Genomic DNA, 19,292 nt, shown 5'->3' with positions numbered 1-19,292 from the left:
ACAACTTTGCAGGAAAACTCCCTGCATTACATTTCTCAAGTTTTACGCAGTGTGGAAATGGACTTGAATGGCGTCTCGATGACCCCCCAGACACCAGAAACTATGCTCATGTTGACAGTTGAGGAAAAAGTAAAGACTCTAAGAAAGCGGTGGAGATGTGGAACAGTTGATGCACAAAACAGGTGTGGGCCGTGCACAGTAACGTGAAGCTTTTATTGCCAGTTGTTCTCCTGTGACAACATGCAGCCCGTGTGCGATGCACAAGGTCAGCTGGAAAGATGCCCAACAACCACATTGAACTTTGTGGGCAATAAAACTTTGTTTCTCCTCATGCTTTCTGAGGATGCAATGCCACGAGAGGGAGACAAATTCAGTTTTTTATTGTTTTTTTTAAACTTGGCCATGTGAAGTGTGAATGATGGTTTGTATTTATGTGTCCTGCGATTGGCTGGCGACCAGTTGGAAGAGGGTACGTTGCTTCTGGCCTTGACGTCAACTGGGATAGGCTCACTTGCATCTCGACTGAGGATAAGTGTCGTTATATAAAATGACCGGATGGTATAGGACTCACCAAGATCATCACAGCAGACCTCCATGGAGTCTGAGGAACAGTCGCTCAGGTCCTCTAAGGTGCCCCCTGGCTCCTCCTGATCCTGACACCTACAGTAACATACATTTTTTTTTAAAAAGGATGCCATTTTGCCTTTGTTTCAATTAAAACAATTCCTTAATAAAACTTGATGAAACTTAATAAATGCTCATAGGGACCGCACTGTTTGTCACTCCTACCACCAGCCTTTCCACTGCAGGGAGCATGACCATGACAATTACATAGCATGAATTCTTGTCGAAACATCCATCCATGCATCCATCCATTTTCTGATCCGCTTTATCCTCACAAGGGTCGTGAGGTGTGCTGGAGCCTATCCCAGCTGTCTTCGGGCAGTAGGCGGGGGACACCCTGAACCCGTTGGCAGCCAATCGCAGGGCACATATAGAGACGAACAACCATCCGCGCTCACACTCACACCAAGGGACAATTCAGAGTGTTCAATCAGCCAGCCATGCATGTTTTTGGAATCTGGGAGGAAACCGGAGTACCCGGAGAAAACCCACGCATGCAAACTCCACACAGGGATGCCGGAGCTGGAACCTGGTGGTCCCTCTGCACTGCGAGGTTGACGCGCTAACTACTGGACCACCGGGCCGCCCTTTTCAAAAGATGGCTTCAAAATAAGTTGGGGACTCCCAAATCGAACAGGATGTGGCATGTCTGTTCACTTCAGTTGAGTTTTTATGGTAGTTGTTGGATGTATCCTGTTAGCTAATCTGAGCAACCAAGAACAGGGTTTAGATTCTGGTTTTGATGTGACCATGGATCCATGTAAACTGCATCCTTTGAGAAAAAAAAAAGAAAGAAAATGGCAGCTCTTCAGTAATGGGTGGAGAAACTCAATGGGAGTGCTCAATTATTTTAATTAGCCATATTGTGACATTACTGTCTGGTGAATATCTGAACGGCTTGCTTTGAAACCCATTTAGCGGCTTAGGCAACGTATGAAACATTTCAGCATTTTTCAGCAATGGCGATTGGTTCTCTCTGAAAGATGATCCTCATTTGTTTATCCGATGTTAGGTAGATTAAGTGCAATTTCAATCCAGGTATTTCCAACGGCAGATTCTTCCATTTATTTTTCTATTACAACTATATTTGTTTATTGGTATTTTCCAACAGTCTGAATGCCATGTGTTACTGTTGCTGCCTCTCCCAGGTCATTCTAAGATACTGTATATGATAATATATGGGGGTAAGAGCATTCATGTACATTATTTTCATTGTCATATGTGGGGTCTGGCATTTTAAAAATTGGTTAAGATCGTGTGGTATGTGTGTATGCATCTTAACTTGGTTAATTAATTTCCCAGTTGATGGGTGGGCAAGCACTGTCGAAAAACCAAATGTGTATTATCCGCAATTGTTCTAATGATAATACTCTATAGCTTTCCTCACCTGTACCTGAATGGGGCGACAGCAGCCATGTTGACCCTCCCCGGAAGTTTTGTTTTGGAAATACTCTTTCCCTGGTCAGAGATGCTCCTCACATCTCCTTGGAAGCTCCCTACTCCCTCCAAAGATTCCACATTCCTATTGCCTCCTTTGGCGTGATGTCTCCGGGAAAAGGCAGCTTCGGCCACACTGTGAGCGTTGTCCACATTTCTCTGCCGGTATTTGCCAAAAGTCCAGTTCTTGTTTGTGTTCCTTCTAATCTGAAGGTCTCGCAGAGCTCCTGTGTGGATGTCCAAGGTGTCCTTTGAACGAGAGGCTTCCCTCTTGGGAATGCGAGGGCTGCTGTAGGCTGAGCACGTTCCGTCACTCCGCTGCGTGGCTGCTGCCGGGCTCCTTTGCGAATAAACGCTGGAACTTTGGTGCAGAAGGTTCCTCAGAGAGGAACCTCTCAGCAGTAGCTCGGAGGATCCAGAGGAACGGGACGGAAGTCGTCTTGTGGAATGCTGGAAGTGCGTGGTGGGATTTGGGAGGCCACCGTATGGCATTTTAGGGTCAGCTTTTGAGAGAGGCATCCTGCTTCGGCGTAGACGCTAACCAGATGCTGCTCTAAGATGGCTACGCCTGCAGAGACAAAATAAAATGGATTCATTACATTCAGAATTATCCATATTATTTGATTGGGGGTACAGTGGGCTCGTTGTTAGCACTAAACCGTTCAGAGGTTGAGGTTCAAATCTTAAGTCAGGTCTTTCGATGTGGAGTTTGCATGTTCTGTCCGTGCTTGCGCAGGATTCAACTTTGTGTGATTGTTTCAGAAGATGTCAAAAGCTTTCAGAAATTCCCAAGACATTTTTTAAACGGTACAGAATCAGCTAGCTAACTGAATCATTTGCCAAGTAAAGATCCACCATGTGCTCATTAAATCCTTAAACTACCCAAATATGTTATTAAATGTAATTACTTTGGCAGCAAGCTCACATGTTTTGCTGTTTGCATGCACGTTGTCTGCTTGCGATGAATGTACTTAAAAAAAATGTGGGAGCTTGACCAATTTGCATTTCTAACGGCATAACATTTACTTAACACAACAAATATGAAGTTCAGTGGAAAACCTTTTGGGGATGAAATGCGCAAGTCTCAAAAGAACCTTCTGCTGATTTTTACTCACACTTCACATGACTGTTGGATTATTTTGGGACAAAGTAGCAGCATGTCAGATCAAAATGGCAGCAGAAGTATTATTTAGTCATAATAAGGGTGATGGTTTACCCACTAATGGCGACAGTGCAAAACGGGGCGTCTGGGCCACGGACGGAACATTTCTGACCGCAGACTTGCTGACGTAATGGGACAATAAACAACAGCGACGGGGGGAATTGGAACTGATGCTTTTGAGGAGTCGAGCCACAGAGTTGCCGGTCGATTAAACTTGAACGCTTGCTTGAGGGCAATTCTGAATTGTGATTGTATTTTCCCCATTGCGGGACAAATAAAGCATATCTTAAATTAATAAATTAACCAACAAAGGTAGAAAATACACTTCAAATGGCGGCATATGGTTGTAATGCAGACATGGTCCTCGGGTGTGTGAAACATGCTGTGACTGACACGCTTCGGCTCACACAACATGAGGAGGATGGCCCCTTTATGACTGTGCCAACACTGCAGTCTGCCACATTTCAAAGATGTAGTGCAGGGGTGCCCAAACTTTTTGGATCGAAGATCTACTTTTTGGGGCGGCCCGGTAGTCCAGTGGTTAGCACGTCGGCTTCACAGTGCAGAGTTTCCGGGTTCGATTCCAGCTCCGGCCTCCCTGTGTGTAGTTTGCATGTTCTCCCCGGGCCTGCGTGGGTTTTCTCCGGGTGCTCCGGTTTCCTCCCACATTCCAAAAATATGCATGGCAGGCTGATTGAACACTCTAAATTGTCCCTAGGTGTGAGTGTGAGCGTGGATGGTTGTTCGTCTCTGTGTGCCCTGCGATTGGCTGGCAACCGATTCAGGGTGTCCCCAGCCTACTGCCTGGAGACGGCTGGGATGGGCTCCAGCACCCCCCCGTGACCCTAGTGAGGATCAAGCGGTACGGAAGATGAATGAATGAATGAATCTACTTTTTGATCAACTAACCTCACGGGATCTACCCTTACCGACGCGCGCACGCACGCACACACACACACACACACACAAATTTAAGATGTACCTGCTTTATTTTATTTTTTTAATATTTTTTTTGTGAAAATGAGCCTGATTAGTAGGGGTGTGGAAAATAATCGATATTAATCGATACATCGATGCGCACATCCGCGATCCGAGTGCATCGGCTCATTCACTGGGTACGATGCGATTGACGGGTGAAATCGCGATTCATCACGATGCATTGATGGGTATCGGTGAAATCGCGATTCATCACGATGCATTGATGGGTATTAGGGGTGTGGAAAATAATCGGTAAAATCCGATTCTAGCAACCGTTTTGACGGGTGAAATCGCGATTCATCACGATGCATCACGATGCATTTGGTGGGTATCGGTAAAATCCGATTCTAGCAACCGTTTTATTCATGTTAAACGTCGCCTATATGCCCTTTCCTAGGTGCATTGAATGCACCATCATTGTTTTGCGTTTTGTGTTGAATACGGACGGTACACAACTAGCGAAACATGGAAGTTAGCGCAAGCAGCAGCAAGGAATCTATTATATTTAATGCACCCGCAACATTCAAATCCTATGTTTGGAAATACTTCTGCTTCGAAAGGAAAGACGGAAAGCTTGATAAAACCTCCGTAATTTGCAAGGAATGTCGCACTAAGAAGCCATACAACGGCAGCACCACAAATATGCAGACCCACTCAAACCGATGGCACCAGATCACCGACAAGTTTCCCTCCCGCTCCCCCGCTTCCACGCCCAGTTCCTCGTCGGACACCGGAGAAACTCTTGGTAAACCAGGTCAGGATCAGAAAAAACTTGCCTCTTATTTTGGGAGTCCCCTTGCAACTCACTGTGACCGCGCAATGGCTATAACTAAGATCACTGCTTATTTCATATGCAAAGACCTCCAGCCTAGCGTGGTGGACAACGGGGGTTTCAGACAGCTCGTGCACGTTTTGGAACCCAGGTATAAAATACCAGACAGGTCTGTGTTCACTTACAAATATATTCCCGATGTGTACAACAAAGTGAGAAGTGAGATTACTGTGTCGCTGAACAGTGCGCAAAGAGTTGCACTTACAGTGGATGGGTGGACATCTTGCGCTAGAGATTCATATAGATATATATATATTATTATTATATTTCATATAAGACACTCAGTGAAAATAGTCTGTTTGTGTTTACACTATAGCAACAGCTGTGAGTCTCAGGTGCCAAATTGTTTACATTTTCTTTGCACAAAACCCAATTGTGAAAGGGCTTAAATAAGTTGTTTTACAAGTTCTACTCTTTATAAGGAATAAAGTGGTATCCTTTTTGTAATACCATACTGAATTCCATCTTTTTAAAAGCTTTTTTTCTTTGCTTATTTGCATCATGTTTAATTGCACAATATCGCAACAAATTGCATTGTATCGTATCGGATCGCATTGATTTGAACTTAATGTGTATCGAATCGTATCGCATCGTGACGACGGTGAATCGTATCGCATCGTATCGCCAGAAAATTCCATGTATCGTTTAAGTATCGCATCGCTGGCAGTGGATCGTGATGTGTATCGAATCGTCTTCAGTGCTGAGATTCACATCCCTACTGATTAGTGTGCAGTGTATATTAACACAAAAATATATTACTAACATGTACAAAGATACACAAATGGTTGTTTGTTTATTTTCTTCTCGACACTCCTCGGATCTACTTGGGACCTGTCTTAGATCTACCGGTAGATCCCTGATGTAGTGCATGCAGGGGGAGAACGGGGGCTTCGTCACCGCATATTCCACAAACATGGTCTACATCCATCCATTTTCTATAGCCCTGATAATGGCCTTGAGCAGCTGGAATTTATTCCAGCTGACTTTAGACAAACTACTTGCTGAGAGTAGTTGTCGGTTAATCATAGGTCACATTTAAAAACAAAAAAACATTGACACCGTCACGGAATAGGACCTGACCAAGTTGAAAATTTTGCTGGGTACTCTGGCTTTCGATCACATTCCAACAATAGATGTCAGGTTCATTGGAGATTCTAAATCAGCGGCTACGAACCGTTTTTGAAAGTGAAAGCTACTTTTTGGATACTGATTAATGTGAAGCCTTCCAGTGTTATACACACTGCTGAAATTTAACAAATATGCTCCAATCTGAAAACATTGTCTCAAATACTATTTATTACATGTTATAATCACAAATTATATTCATACATTTGAAAACATTGATCAAGTAAATTATTTCTCACATTTATCAAAAGCGATTTAACAAGGTAGGAAACAAATATCAAGACGTAACATTCAGCACAAAACGGGTGTGACTTCATTTTCGTGACAGTGCAAGTCTAGTCTACTTGTTTTGTCATGGATATGAGAAGATAGAGCGCCCAAAAACAGTGAGACAGGAGAAGCACAGCGTACTGAACAAAATGCATGAACAAAAACACTTGCACGGGTACACTGAAAACAACTAAGTCAATTCCACTGACAAAGTCCTAAAAATTTCAAACTCAAAGTAACAACAAAACACCAGGAAGTAAAAGGCACCACTCTGACAAACAAATGAACATGACAGCAACAGAAACAAAACAACATGATAGTAACACAACAGTCCGACAGAAAGTGGTCAGCGTAGCAGCCCTTAAGTAGGCAGGCGATGATAATGGCAATGACAAACAGATGCTGCGCCGAATCGGAGAACAAAACAAACAAATCCTGAACCCCACCCCTACCCAGACTCAAGGGACGGATCCCAGACGTGTGAAAATGACCCAGTAACAAAACAGGAACGGATGAGGGCCGCAGGATGTGCGCCACCTGAACAGGAACGGATTGCAGCCACAGGACTTGCGCTGCTGGAACAGGAACGGATGGCGTTTGCATGACATTTTGGGGCTGTGTTGCACATTTCTGGGAGTTCTGGCGCACCGAGTTGACTTGCACGCCACTCATCCGACAATTTGCTCACAGAAAGTAGTCTGAGTTCAGTGTAAAAAAGAGAAATGTCACCTCCCAATTTTTTTTGCACACCGTTAGCTATTCACAACAAAAAATCCCACTGGTTTTATCTTGAACCATGTTGTTAGCACGATGACAACAAATGTGCCCTCTTTAGGCGCATATCGTGGGTTCACAAATTCAAAAGTGACCCTTCCCACCAGAGGATAAGCGTGAAGTAGCACAATGAGCAGTGGCGTCTGCTGCTGGGAGCCTTTAATCATCCACAATAAAAATAAATAAATAAAAATATACTTTCACCAGGATCCACTCACTGCAGCTCATAATACTTCAGAGGAGTCCATTTGCTCAATGCTATAAAAAGCTCTTGTTATGAAATATAAATGACCAAACCTGGCAGAATCATTTCAGACGTTATTCTCCTTTTTGAATCCTCAGCATGAAGTGAGGTTGTATTCAAATTTGGATTATTCCATTGCCTCTTACGCCAGAAGAACAGTTGAATGGGTGCGTTATCACTGTGTGTTTCCATTTTATCAACAACTCTTGATCCACTTTTTATATATAGCAACACTGCTCATTTCCTTTCCCAGTGGCCAAAAAGCTTTGTCTGAAAGGAAGTCTGCAAAACACATGAGGGATCACACACAAAAACTCTCACATGCACGATGCGTGCGTGCACGCACGCGCACACACACACACACACACACACACCGCCCAGTCAAAGTGTTGACAAAAAGAACTGTTGTTCATTTGTTTCTGTTGTTAGGCATTGCTTTAAAAGATTGATGATGTATGATGTTGTGGAAGGTTTTTGTTGGATTCCATTTGTGATGGTCTTGTATCATGTTCATCCAACTAGGTCGGGTTTGACTTATCATCTGCCGTCTTCTGCAGCCAAGTTAAAAAAGACAAACAAACAACAGCAACAACAAGAAATATTAAATCTGCAGTCGATTCAGGTTGAGTACAACACTGCTGCACTTGTGATAGGAACGAGTTGCGAACTCAAAAGTTTCTCACAAGGATCTCACAAAAGCAAATCTGGAAACCGTACACAATGGTGTTTTGTAAAATTAAGAATGCTGTAATTAGCAGTGATGCAGTGTTGCACGAGCAAGAAACGTTTCTGATACGTCACAGTGGGGCTTGGTGTTCTTCTGAACAACAAACTGGACTGGTCTACAAACACGGACACCCTGATTAGGAAAGGACAGAGCCGACTCTTCCTACTCAGGAAACTGAGGTCTTTTGGGGTTCAGGGGTCGCTCCTTAAGACTTTCTATAACTCGGTGGTGGCCTCGGCCATTCATTATGGCATTGTCTGCTGGTCAGGCAACATCTCAGCCCGGGACAGAAAGAGACGGGAGCGACTGGTCAGGAAGGTCAGTTCTGTCCTGGGCCGCTCCCTTGACACTCTGGAGGAGGTGGGCAACAGAAGGATGCTAACTAAGCTAAAAGCTATGATGGCCAGTCCCTCCCACCCCCTCAGCCCGCCCTGAGAGCACTTGGTAGCTCCTTCAGCCAGAGACTGTTACACCCGCGATGCAAGAAGGAGAGATACCGACGCTCGTTGCTACCGACTGCTGTCAGGCTGCTGAATAAAAAATAACAACAATAATAATAATAATAATAATAATTAAATGATGTGAAAGACAATTGTAAATAGCACTGCGAATGATCAATTTTGTGTTTACATTGCACTTAATTGAACGGTGTTTGTTGTTTTTTTCTTCTTTCTTCTTTCTTCTTTCTACCTACATTCTTGCTGCTGGAGGCTGTAAATTTCTCCAGTGTGGCACAAATAAAGGTTATCTTATCTTATCTTGTCTTATTTATATAATAACCAATGTTACGCATATACTTGCCGGCAATGAATGAATGCTCAAGTCAGGAACTAAAGTGTCATGTTGTGTAATTCATACTCCTTGGGGTATTTTAACGAAAGCACATCAAACATGCTCTTAAGACATAAGGGAACTATTGTAATTTGTGGGTAAAAGACATAATATGGGCAGCACCTGAGGCATCTGCCTCACACTAATATGGTTCATTCATTCATTCATTCATCTTCCGTACCGCTTGATCCTCACTAGGGTCGCGGGGGGTGCTGGAGCCTATCCCAGCAGTCATCGGGCAGTAGGCGGGGGACACCCTGAATCGGTTGCCAGCCAATCGCAGGGCACACTAATATGGTTTGGGGTTCAAATCTTGGATTTGGACTCCATGAGTGGATTTTGCCTGTTCTCCCAGCACTTGCGTTGGTTTTCTGCATGCATGTTAAGTTCATTAAAGGTAGAAAACTGCCCTTTGTTTTAAATCGTTGTTTGTCTATAAGTGCCTTGCTATGGGCTGACGTCTGTTCCAGGGTGTTCCCTGCCTCTTGTCAAAACTCAGCTGGGATAGGGTCCAGCTCACCTAGGACCCTATAAATGGGATTTAAAAAACAAAAACAAAAAAAAGGATGGATAGTCGCATGCTTACACTGAAAAAGCATCTCGTGTGGCGTCGCTTGCTCTCGAGTCAACGACGCTTGACTGATGCCCGTCAAGAACATACCGTGGCAAACGAAGCAGTGAAAAGCGTCTGGAGAAGCTCACTCGGGCTATAATAGTCAGCAGACATCTTCATACGATAGAAGTGCATTACAGGACATGCCTCTGCATCCAATTACACACTTAATGACCGCCATCCGAAGAAGTTGCAGGCGAGAATAACAACTTACCGTGGAAGCTCTCAAATGGTGGACACTGGCGTGATCGTGAAGCATCCTCCTGACATGTCTTTCTTTCCACCCCGGGCGGAACATCCTTCAGTCGCCTCGGGGTTGGGTGTTCCCCTCCCTGCTTGCATAATCACGCTCCAGTCGCATCCTGCGCCGTCACGGTCAGCGCCCTCTCTATAAATGCCAACCCAGACGAACTGCAGCGTTCCCTCCAAGAGCTAAAAGTAGCACCTGGTGAAAAGGTTCCTAATTTTAGCCAATTGTCCATCTGCTGCACAACGGCTTGGCCCAGTCTCTTGCTCACAGCCAGAACCGTTCAACTGGGCTGATTTTAATTGTCACAGCATGTTTTGGAGCTCGGGCTCCCTCTGCACCACCCTCATGGGTTAAACATTATATATAGACGTCATAACTCCGTGGACATTTCCTCCAATTAAATTGTAATGAAATACATTTTTAAAGCATATTACACAATTATTGAATGTTTCATATATATATATATATATATATATATATATATATATATATATATATATATATATATATATATATATATATATATATATATATATAAAAAATCCTCATCTCACCCCTCGGGTGGTGTCCGTCCCTCATTCAGCTCGGGTCCTCTACCAGAGGCCAGGAAGCTTGAGGGTTCTGCGCAGTATCCTTGCTGTTCCCAGCACTGCACATTTCTGGACTGAGATGTCCGATGTTGTTCCCGGGATCTGTTGCAACCACTCATCTAGTTTGGAGGTCACTGCCCCGAGTGCTCCGACCACCACAGGCACGACTGTCACCTTTACCTTCCAGGCTCTCTCCAGCTCCTCTCTGAGCCCTTGGTATTTCTCGAGTTTCTCATGTTCCTTCTTCCTGATGTTTCCATCACTTGGGACCGCTACATCCACTACAACGGCTTTCCTCTGCCCTTTATCTATGATCACGATATCTGGTTGGTTCGCCATTACCATCTTGTCAGTCTGGATCTGGAAATCCCACAGGATCTTCGCTCTGTCATTCTCCACCACCTTCGGAGGTGTTTCCCATTTTGACCTTGGGGTTTCCAGTCCATACTCCGCACAGATGTTTCGGTAGACTATGCCAGCCACCTGGTTATGGCGTTCCATGTAGGCTTTCCCTGCCAGCATCTTACATCCTGCAGTTATGTGTTGGATCGTCTCAGGTGCCTCTTTGCACAACCTACACCTTGGGTCTTGTCTGGTGTGGTATATCTGGGCCTCGATGGCTCTGGTGCTCAAGGCCTGCTCCTGAGCAGTTTTGATGAGCAGTTTTCCACATCCTCATCGAGTTCGCAACGAAAGCTAAGAGGGTCCTGTTCACCTTATACAACTCCAAGCATTCAGTGATCCATGTATGTGGCATCGAGTCATAGGCTTTCTTGTAATCAATCCAAGCTGTGCACAGGTTGGTACGTCGGGACCTGCAGTCTTGTGCGACTGTTCTGTCAACCAGGAGCTGATGTTTGGCTCCTCTGGTATCTCTACCAATGCCCTTCTGCGCTTCGTTCATGTATTGATCCATGTGTCCACTTATCTTAGCCGCAATGATGCCTGACATGAGCTTCCATGTTGTGGAGAGACAGGTTATTGGCCGATAGTTGGATGGGGCTGCACCCTTCGAGGGATCCTTCATGATCAGGATCGTTCGCCCTTCGGTTAGCCATTCTGGGTGAGTCCCATCCCTCAGAAGCTGGTTCATTTGTACTGCTAGGCGCTCATGGAGTGCTGTGAGTTTCTTTAGCCAGTAGGTGTGGACCATGTCCGGGCCTGGTGCTGTCCAGTTCTTCATATCTGAGACTCTTTCCTGTATGTCTGCCACTGTTATGGTAACTGGGTTCTGTTCAGGGAGGTTGCTGTGCTCCTCTCTCAGGGTCACCAGCCATTGTGCACTGCCAATACCTGATTACCGCAGCCAGAGCCGCCGAGAAATCGACGCCGGTCGCCGCCGCCTGCAGCGCACTTGCCCCGCCCATTGTGGACGCAGACATCAATGCCGTGCGCCACCGTCCAGGCCCACCGCATGATAGCCGTCAAGCTCCGCCCCAGAACCAGTGGTCCCGCGGCTACATGCTACCGTCTGGTATTTGCAGCTACCATGACATGTTCGGCAGAGACGCGAGAAACTGCCTCCCGAACTGCAAGTTCTCAAAAAACGCCACGGCCACCCGCCGACAGTAACGCCGGCGGCGTGGCACCCTCATCACAGTTACGTTTGCACGATCGCCAACCCGAACCAGGGGTTCTACGTCACCGATGCCATCTCCAATCACGAATTCCTGGTCGACACCGGAGCATGCCGCTCCATCTACCCCGCCACAGACCAAAACCGACGTCACAACCAGCCATGCCAAGTCAAACTCGGGGCCGCCAATGGTACGCCCATCGCCACGTATGGATGCCGCCGCATCCACATCAAGATCGCCAACCACCGATACGCCTGGGACTTCATTATCGCTGACGTGAGGACACCACTGCTCGGAGCCGATTTCCTCGGGCACCATAACCTACTGGTCGATGTCGGCAACCGAAGAATGCTGAATCTCCAATCGTTCCAGTCCACCGACCTCGTCGCCCGGGTCCAAGAAAACGTCAACGCCTGTGCAATCACAACCAACGACCCATACGAGCACCTACTAACCGAGTACGCCGACGTCTTCAAACCCGAACTTCACCAGACGCCGGGGAAAGCAGCGAAACACGGAATCTTCCACCATATCGAGACAAAAGGACCACCCATCTATTCCAAGTTCCGACGCCTCTCGCCCGACAAACTCAAGGCCGCCAAACAAGCTTTCGCCGAAATGGAAAGGATGGGACTCTGCAAGAAAGCATCCAGTCCATGGGCATCACCGCTGCACATGGTAAAAAAGACTGACGGTTCATGGCGGCCGTGTGGAGACTACCGCTTGCTGAATGTGAAGACGGAACCGGATCACTATCCCCTACCCAACATCGCGGACATCACCAACGAGTTGGACGGCGCCAGATACTTCACGAAACTGGACCTCTTGAAAGGTTATTTTCAAGTTCCCGTCCACGAGCCCGACGTCCCCAAAACAGCGATCATCACGCCGTTCGGCTCCTACGTCTTCTACTACTCAACGTTCGGTCTTCGCAACTCCGGCGCCACCTTTCAACGCCTCATGGACAGCATCCTCGGCGAACTGTCGTACTGTGTATGTTACGTCGACGACATCCTCATCCATTCGAAGACGAAGGCAGAACATCACGACCACGTCCGAAACGTCCTCCAACTGCTCCGCGACAACGGCTTGGTAGTACGACGAGACAAGTGCGTTTTCGGCGCGTCGAAAGTAGAGTTCCTCGGTTACGAGATCGACGTTTCCGGAGTCCGCCCCCTGCCCGCTAAAGTCAACGCCATCCACAAGTTCCCTACGCCGAAAACGATCAAGACTCTCCAAGAGTTCACTGGGATGGTGAACTATTACCATCGTTTCCTGCCTCGCCTCGCCCACGTCATGGCCCCGCTATACGATGCGCTCAGCGGCAACCCGAAACACCTGAAATGGACCCCCGGCCAGAGCAAATCGTTCGAAGCTACGAAAGCCGCCCTCGTCAAGGCCGCGACATTGACATTCCCGAAGCCGGCGGCTCCGCTTCAGCTGACGACCGACGCAAGTAACGTTGCTGTAGGAGGTGTGGTGGAGCAGGTCATCAACGGTATCCCGCAGCCTCTGGGATTCTTCAGTCAGAAGTTACGCCAACCTGAAACCCGATACAGTACGTTCGACCGCGAACTTCTCGCCGTATACCTGGCGGTGCGACATTTCCGCCACCTGCTGGAAGGAACGCCGTTCAAGATCCGTACCGACCACCGCCCCCTCGTACACGCCTTCACCAAAGCTGGGGACCCGTGGTCCGCCCGTCAGCAGCGTCATCTCTCCGCCATCGCAGAATTCGGATGCGAGATAGAGTACGTCCCTGGTGAAAAGAATCCAGTAGCCGACGCCCTGTCACGAGTGGAAATCAACGCCGTCCATCTTGGCGTCGACTACGGAGCCATCGCCGACGCCCAAGTGGCTGATCAGAAGGGCACCGCTGACTATCGTCAGTCCGTCACAGGCCTGAGATGGGAAGACGTACCGTTTGGCGACGACGGACGCACCTTACTCTGCGATGTGAGCAGGCAACGCCCTCGGCCACTCATCCCGAAAACGCTCCGACGTCAAATGTTCGATATCATCCATGGTTTATCACACCCGTCTGGAAGATCAACCGCCAAACTGATGACCGAGAAGTTTGTATGGCATGGAATCAACAAAGACGTACGAGCCTGGGCTCGCAACTGCCTCCAATGCCAAGCTAGTAAGATCGGCCAACATACAGAATCCGGTATCGGCCAGTTTCCACAACCCCGACGTTGCTTCTGCCATCTTCACGTCGACATAGTTGGACCGCTGCCACCTTCAGACGGCTACCAGTATCTCTTCACGTCCACCGAGCGGTCGACTCGATGGCCTGAGGCGATCCCAATGAAAGGAGCCACTGCACAAGACTGCGCCGCCGCCCTTCTCCAAGGCTGCGTCAGCAGATTCGGAGTCCCTGACGATATCACCTCCGACCGAGGTTCTTCATTCACGTCACAGCTCTGGACCGCCCTTGGTCAGCTCATGGGAACGACTGTGCATCATACGACTGCTTTCAACCCCGCCGCCAACGGAATGGCCGAGCGCACTCACCGCACGTTGAAGGCAGCGCTCATGGCCCGCTGCACCGGACCAGACTGGAGTGCCCAATTGCCCTGGGTACTTCTCGGAATGCGGACGACTCCGAAAGAAGGTCTCGGTGTCTCCTCAGCCGAGATGGTGTTCGGTGAAATAAAACAGTGTACCACCGCTCTCCGAGTACTTCACTTCACTTCGCCGGGCCGTCGCTCCTTACAACCCCCAAACTAGATGAGTGGTTGCAACAGATCCCGGGAACAACATCGGACATCTCAGTCCAGAAATGTGCAGTGCTGGGAACAGCAAGGATACTGCGCAGAACCCTCAAGCTTCCTGGCCTCTGGTAGAGGACCCGAGCTGAATGAGGGACGGACACCACCCCGAGGGGTGAGATGAGGATTTTTTTTTAATATATATATATATATATATTATATATACTGTATATATATATGTGTATACTGTGTATATATATATGTGTATATATAATATATATATATATATAAAAAAATCCTCATCTCACCCCTCGGGGTGGTGTCCGTATACACACACACACACACACACTCACACCTCATTCAGCTCGGGTCCTCTACCAGAGGCCAGGAAGCTTGAGGGTTCTGTGCAGTATCCTTGCTGTTCTCAGCACTGCACATTTCTGGACTGAGACGTCCGATGTTGTTCCCGGGATCTGTTGCAACGACTCATCTAGTTTGGGGGTCACTGCCCCGAGTGCTCCGACCACCACGGGCACGACTGGTCATCTTTACGACTGGTCATCTTTACCTTCTAGGCTCTCTCCAGCTCCTCGAGTTTCTCGTGTTCCTTATTTCTGATGTTTCCATCACTTGCAATCGTGTATCTCTCTCTCTCTCTCTCTCTCTCTCTCTCTCTCGCTATATATATATATATATATATATATATATATATATATATATATATATATGCTGTGCATATATACACACACAGACGCGCACATTGACACACACGCAAAAAATGACATTTTTTAAATTAAAAAAATAAAATGTAAACATGTTTCCAAAATCAAGAATTAGAGGCCGAGCATACTCATCAATGTGTTGGTAGTTTTCAAATATTACAATTTATTCGAAGCCAAATGGATCAAGACCAAATTTAACATTGGCCGCGTGTCATGTGGCAACATCTACACTGGTGTGAAGATGGCGGGAGGTGCATTGGCACCTTTTTGTTGGGCCGTCTTGCACATTGGAGAAAATTGCCTTTCTTGTAGACAGACTTTTGCCAACATTCATCTTTCTATTGACTCACTGTCAAGCAATAAGTAAGGAGGATTTTTTTCAATCCATCTATCCGTCTATCCATAAATCACTTATCCTCACCAGGGTATAGCAGCATATACAGTTAAATGACCACAGTATACACGTGCAGCACAGACAGAGCTTGACCTTGACACATCCTAATTCTTAGCTGTCATATTTCATCCCAAGCCCGGTGAACAAAATCACAAGTTAATAAGAGCTGCTGCTCAGATAAAGCAGCACATGGCAGGTATACGAAGATGACAGCACTGACTGATAACCGCGTTCCTCTCGCTTCAGTTGTTCATATTGTTATCATCTAATTAGTAACTGTGCATGTCACACTCTGCTTGCACGTCCTACTTTGGCTAAAGCACTCTCTCACACACACACATACACACACACACGCACACACGCACACACGCACACACGTATACGCAGTCAGGGTGTGTCAGTAACTCTGCTGACTGGTGCCCTCTAGTGTCACAGAGGTGGAAATGCACCTCTCCAAAACCAAGCCCACCTTTGAGGTTTCAGTAACACATTTCCAATCACAGGCAACCAAACTTGACATGGATCAGGGTCACCAACCTTTTTAAAAGTGAGAGCCGACTGAGTAATGCATAGGTCTGTCAGTTGGATACACATTACTGAAAAAAAAAAGATTTTCTCAAATCACCTTAATGATTTTTTAAAATTCATAATGAATAATATTCATTTATGTGATGACATTGATCAGATTGATACACTCTCATTATCAATAATTATTTAACACCGTTAACAAACATCAAACATCAAAAAGCAACATTTTATATCTATAAATCTCGATACGTGTTTCCAAATAATTGATTTGAAAACATTCCTAGGAAATCACAATTTCCTACCACTAGTGATCTATTTGTAGAACAGGCCAGCCCTGCAGGCACCATGTTGGTGACCCTTTCTATTGTAAAGACATAAAAAAAGGATATTTTAACATTTTAAGTTGTATTTTTATGTATTAGGTTATGTGTGCTATCGGGTGTATAATTGTCACTGAATTTTGTAAGGCTAAAAATCATTGAAACAAAAAAAGATGACAGGAGGGGTAATTAAAATGTTTGGCAACAGTCATATCTTATATAGGTTAAAATATTAAAAACATTGAAAAACATTAAAAGCTTATTAGTGACTGTGGTTTATGTTCATGCCTGCCAAAAAGCCTCTAAATATAACAAAACTAAGCCTCATCATCTTTGCAAATGGCTGAATTTTTGAAGGTTAAATATGCAAACAAAGAAAACAATAAAAATGTCAAGCAGTCGGATTCACTGTCAGCTCACCTCTTCGTCCCTTATCTTGTCCTATCTTCCGGTCGAGTCGCATGCAGGCGAGATGCTGCTGAAAGCCGTATCCTCCTTGTGCCGGCTGCCTTTTATTATGCCTTGCCTCCCATCGTCTTCCTCTTCCTCCGGATTAATCCACCAAGCGCCTGTCACTTGCTTTTCTCTCGCTGTCTCTGTCTCTCTGTCCCTCTCCTATTTCATATATGAGTCCACGCATCGCCAAAGCGAGGGTGAGCGCTGTCCGAAAGGCTGGCTATAAATAGATGTCTTGAGTTTGTTGTCGTTGTCTCTTCGTGTGATGTTTGAAGTGAGAGAGAGGACGACACAGGCGGGTAACACCACTTGCTCCAACATCTTGTAGCACGACTTCCTCAAAGAGTGGAAGCTGTTCTATAGCAGCAAAATAAGGGGACAGAATCTGGAAAATAGTAATTTTAATTATGTTATGAGAGAGAAAAACTATAATCTTATGAAAGAAAATCCAAAATATTACTTGGAAAAAAAATCAGAATGTCGAGAGTAGTCGTAACTTTCAAGAAAAAACGTCAACACGTTTCAAGAAGTGATTCTGTCATAAGAGAGAAAAGTGGTCATGTTACAAATGAACCAATAAAAGAGGAGGTCAAGCTTTTCAGGAACGTATTGCAGTGAACCTTCACTTGTTTTATCTGGATTGTTCCAAACGTTTTATCGGATCTCACAGTCTTTGAGACCCTAAAATCCTCCAAGCACCCAAATCCATGATCTCACTTTTTAAACTGGCAGTCTGAGAGTGGAGAGAAACACTACACTAACCAGTAAAGTTTACAATAAAGAGTTTACTGATTGACCAAGCTCCTCCTTAAGCTGTCACTTTAACTTGGTAGAGGTTTGCGTGTTCCAATAATTCTAGGAGTTAAGGTGTCTGGGGCTGTGTGACCATGGCAGGGTCCCCTATGGCAAAGATCATCGGTGAGTGACCAGGCAAGCAAAGCTCTTAGACCCGCTATGATGATTGAAATCTTGATATCCCCCACCCAGGTGCGTGTGAGTGCTTTAGCCAAAGTAGGCATGTTCACAAGGCATGTTCATATTAAAAATCATACGGTAGCACATTCCATTTAACAAAATGTCTTCAAACTAAACAACATTCAAAGGAAACATGGTACAGTACGAACTTTTTTTCTTGTTTTTTTTTTCTTTTTTGTTTGTTTGGAGCGTTTTTCTTTGCACTTCGACTATCAAATGTACTGTTGTATCTTGTCTCTTGATTAAAACCAAAAAGGGGGAGGAAAAAAAAAACACCGCTCTCTCCCTAACCTTTAAAAATGTCGCTGTATTTATATATAACATCTATATATTCTTCATTTGAAGCGTTTCTGTAAATTGTGCAAATTCAGCAGTAATACAAGTGGCGAGAGCTCAAAGAGTGGGCAGTTGATTACATTTATACAAAACAATTAGAGGGTGGGATGGGAGAAAAAAAAAGCCAACATCTTGACACGTGTGCCACAAAGCTTCTCTCCATTATGCACGAGAGGCATCCATCTAGAGCCAGGCCTGGAGGTTGGGTTCGTTGCTGAGCGCCTGGTGGCCGGGCCTTAAACCCATGGGGTCTAGCCAGGCACAGCCCAAAGAGGCAACATGGGTCCTCCTTCCCATGGGTTCATCACCTGTGGGAAGGGGCATTAAGGTCAGCTGCATAACAGATTGGCGGCGGCGGCGGCGGCTGAAAGCAGGGACATTAGCAGTCCGTATCCCGCACGTCTCTAGCGGGGAAGGAGCCCAAGGAGGTGGGCAAGGTTGAGAAGTTCCGACTCGATCTAATCGGCCTCACCTTGACAGATGGTTTGAGCTCCGGTACCAGTCCGCTCTAGAGTTTAGAGTCCTTGGAGGGTGTCCTGGATAATGGTTCCTCTGGGAACTCCCTCACTCTGTTGGGGGGCTTCAATTCTCAGGTGGGCAATGACAGTAAGACTTGGAAAGGCGTGGTTAGGAGTAGCGGCCCCATCGATCAGAACCGGAGCAGTGTTCTGTGTTTGGGCTTCTTTGGTCATCATGGATTGTTGATAACTGTCACGCTTATCAATTAGACATGAATGAACACCTTTCCAGACATAGGGCTGTCCACCTGTGCAATTGGCACCAGGATACTTTAGCCCGCAGCTTGATGTCTGA

General features: G+C 46.1%; 1 protein-coding gene across 4 annotated transcripts in view; it reads right to left on the bottom strand.

The window, feature by feature from the left end:
* nav1b (neuron navigator 1b) overlaps positions 1-17,394 on the bottom strand; it is a 65,729-nt gene extending 48,335 nt beyond the window's left edge. The window contains exons 1-4 of one of the 4 annotated variants that reach the window (XM_052075000.1): positions 17,133-17,394; positions 9,832-10,062; positions 2,018-2,629; positions 572-660 (exon numbers count right to left, since the gene is read on the bottom strand). In XM_052075000.1, the coding sequence (XP_051930960.1) occupies positions 572-660; positions 2,018-2,580 (652 nt within the window). In that variant the 5' untranslated portion in view covers positions 2,581-2,629; positions 9,832-10,062; positions 17,133-17,394. Of the gene's footprint in view, positions 1-571; positions 661-2,011; positions 2,630-9,831; positions 10,063-17,132 lie in introns of all 4 variants that reach the window. The other 3 variants (XM_052074997.1, XM_052074999.1, XM_052074998.1) reach the window with 3 other exon arrangements.
* Positions 17,395-19,292: the final 1,898 nt, after the last annotated feature.

Source organism: Hippocampus zosterae, chromosome 9 (genome assembly GCF_025434085.1).
Source record: "Hippocampus zosterae strain Florida chromosome 9, ASM2543408v3, whole genome shotgun sequence".
Taxonomy (NCBI): Eukaryota; Metazoa; Chordata; class Actinopteri; order Syngnathiformes; family Syngnathidae; genus Hippocampus; species Hippocampus zosterae.
Note: the sequence above shows the minus strand (reverse complement) of the source record. Positions and strands in the feature narration are given on the sequence as shown.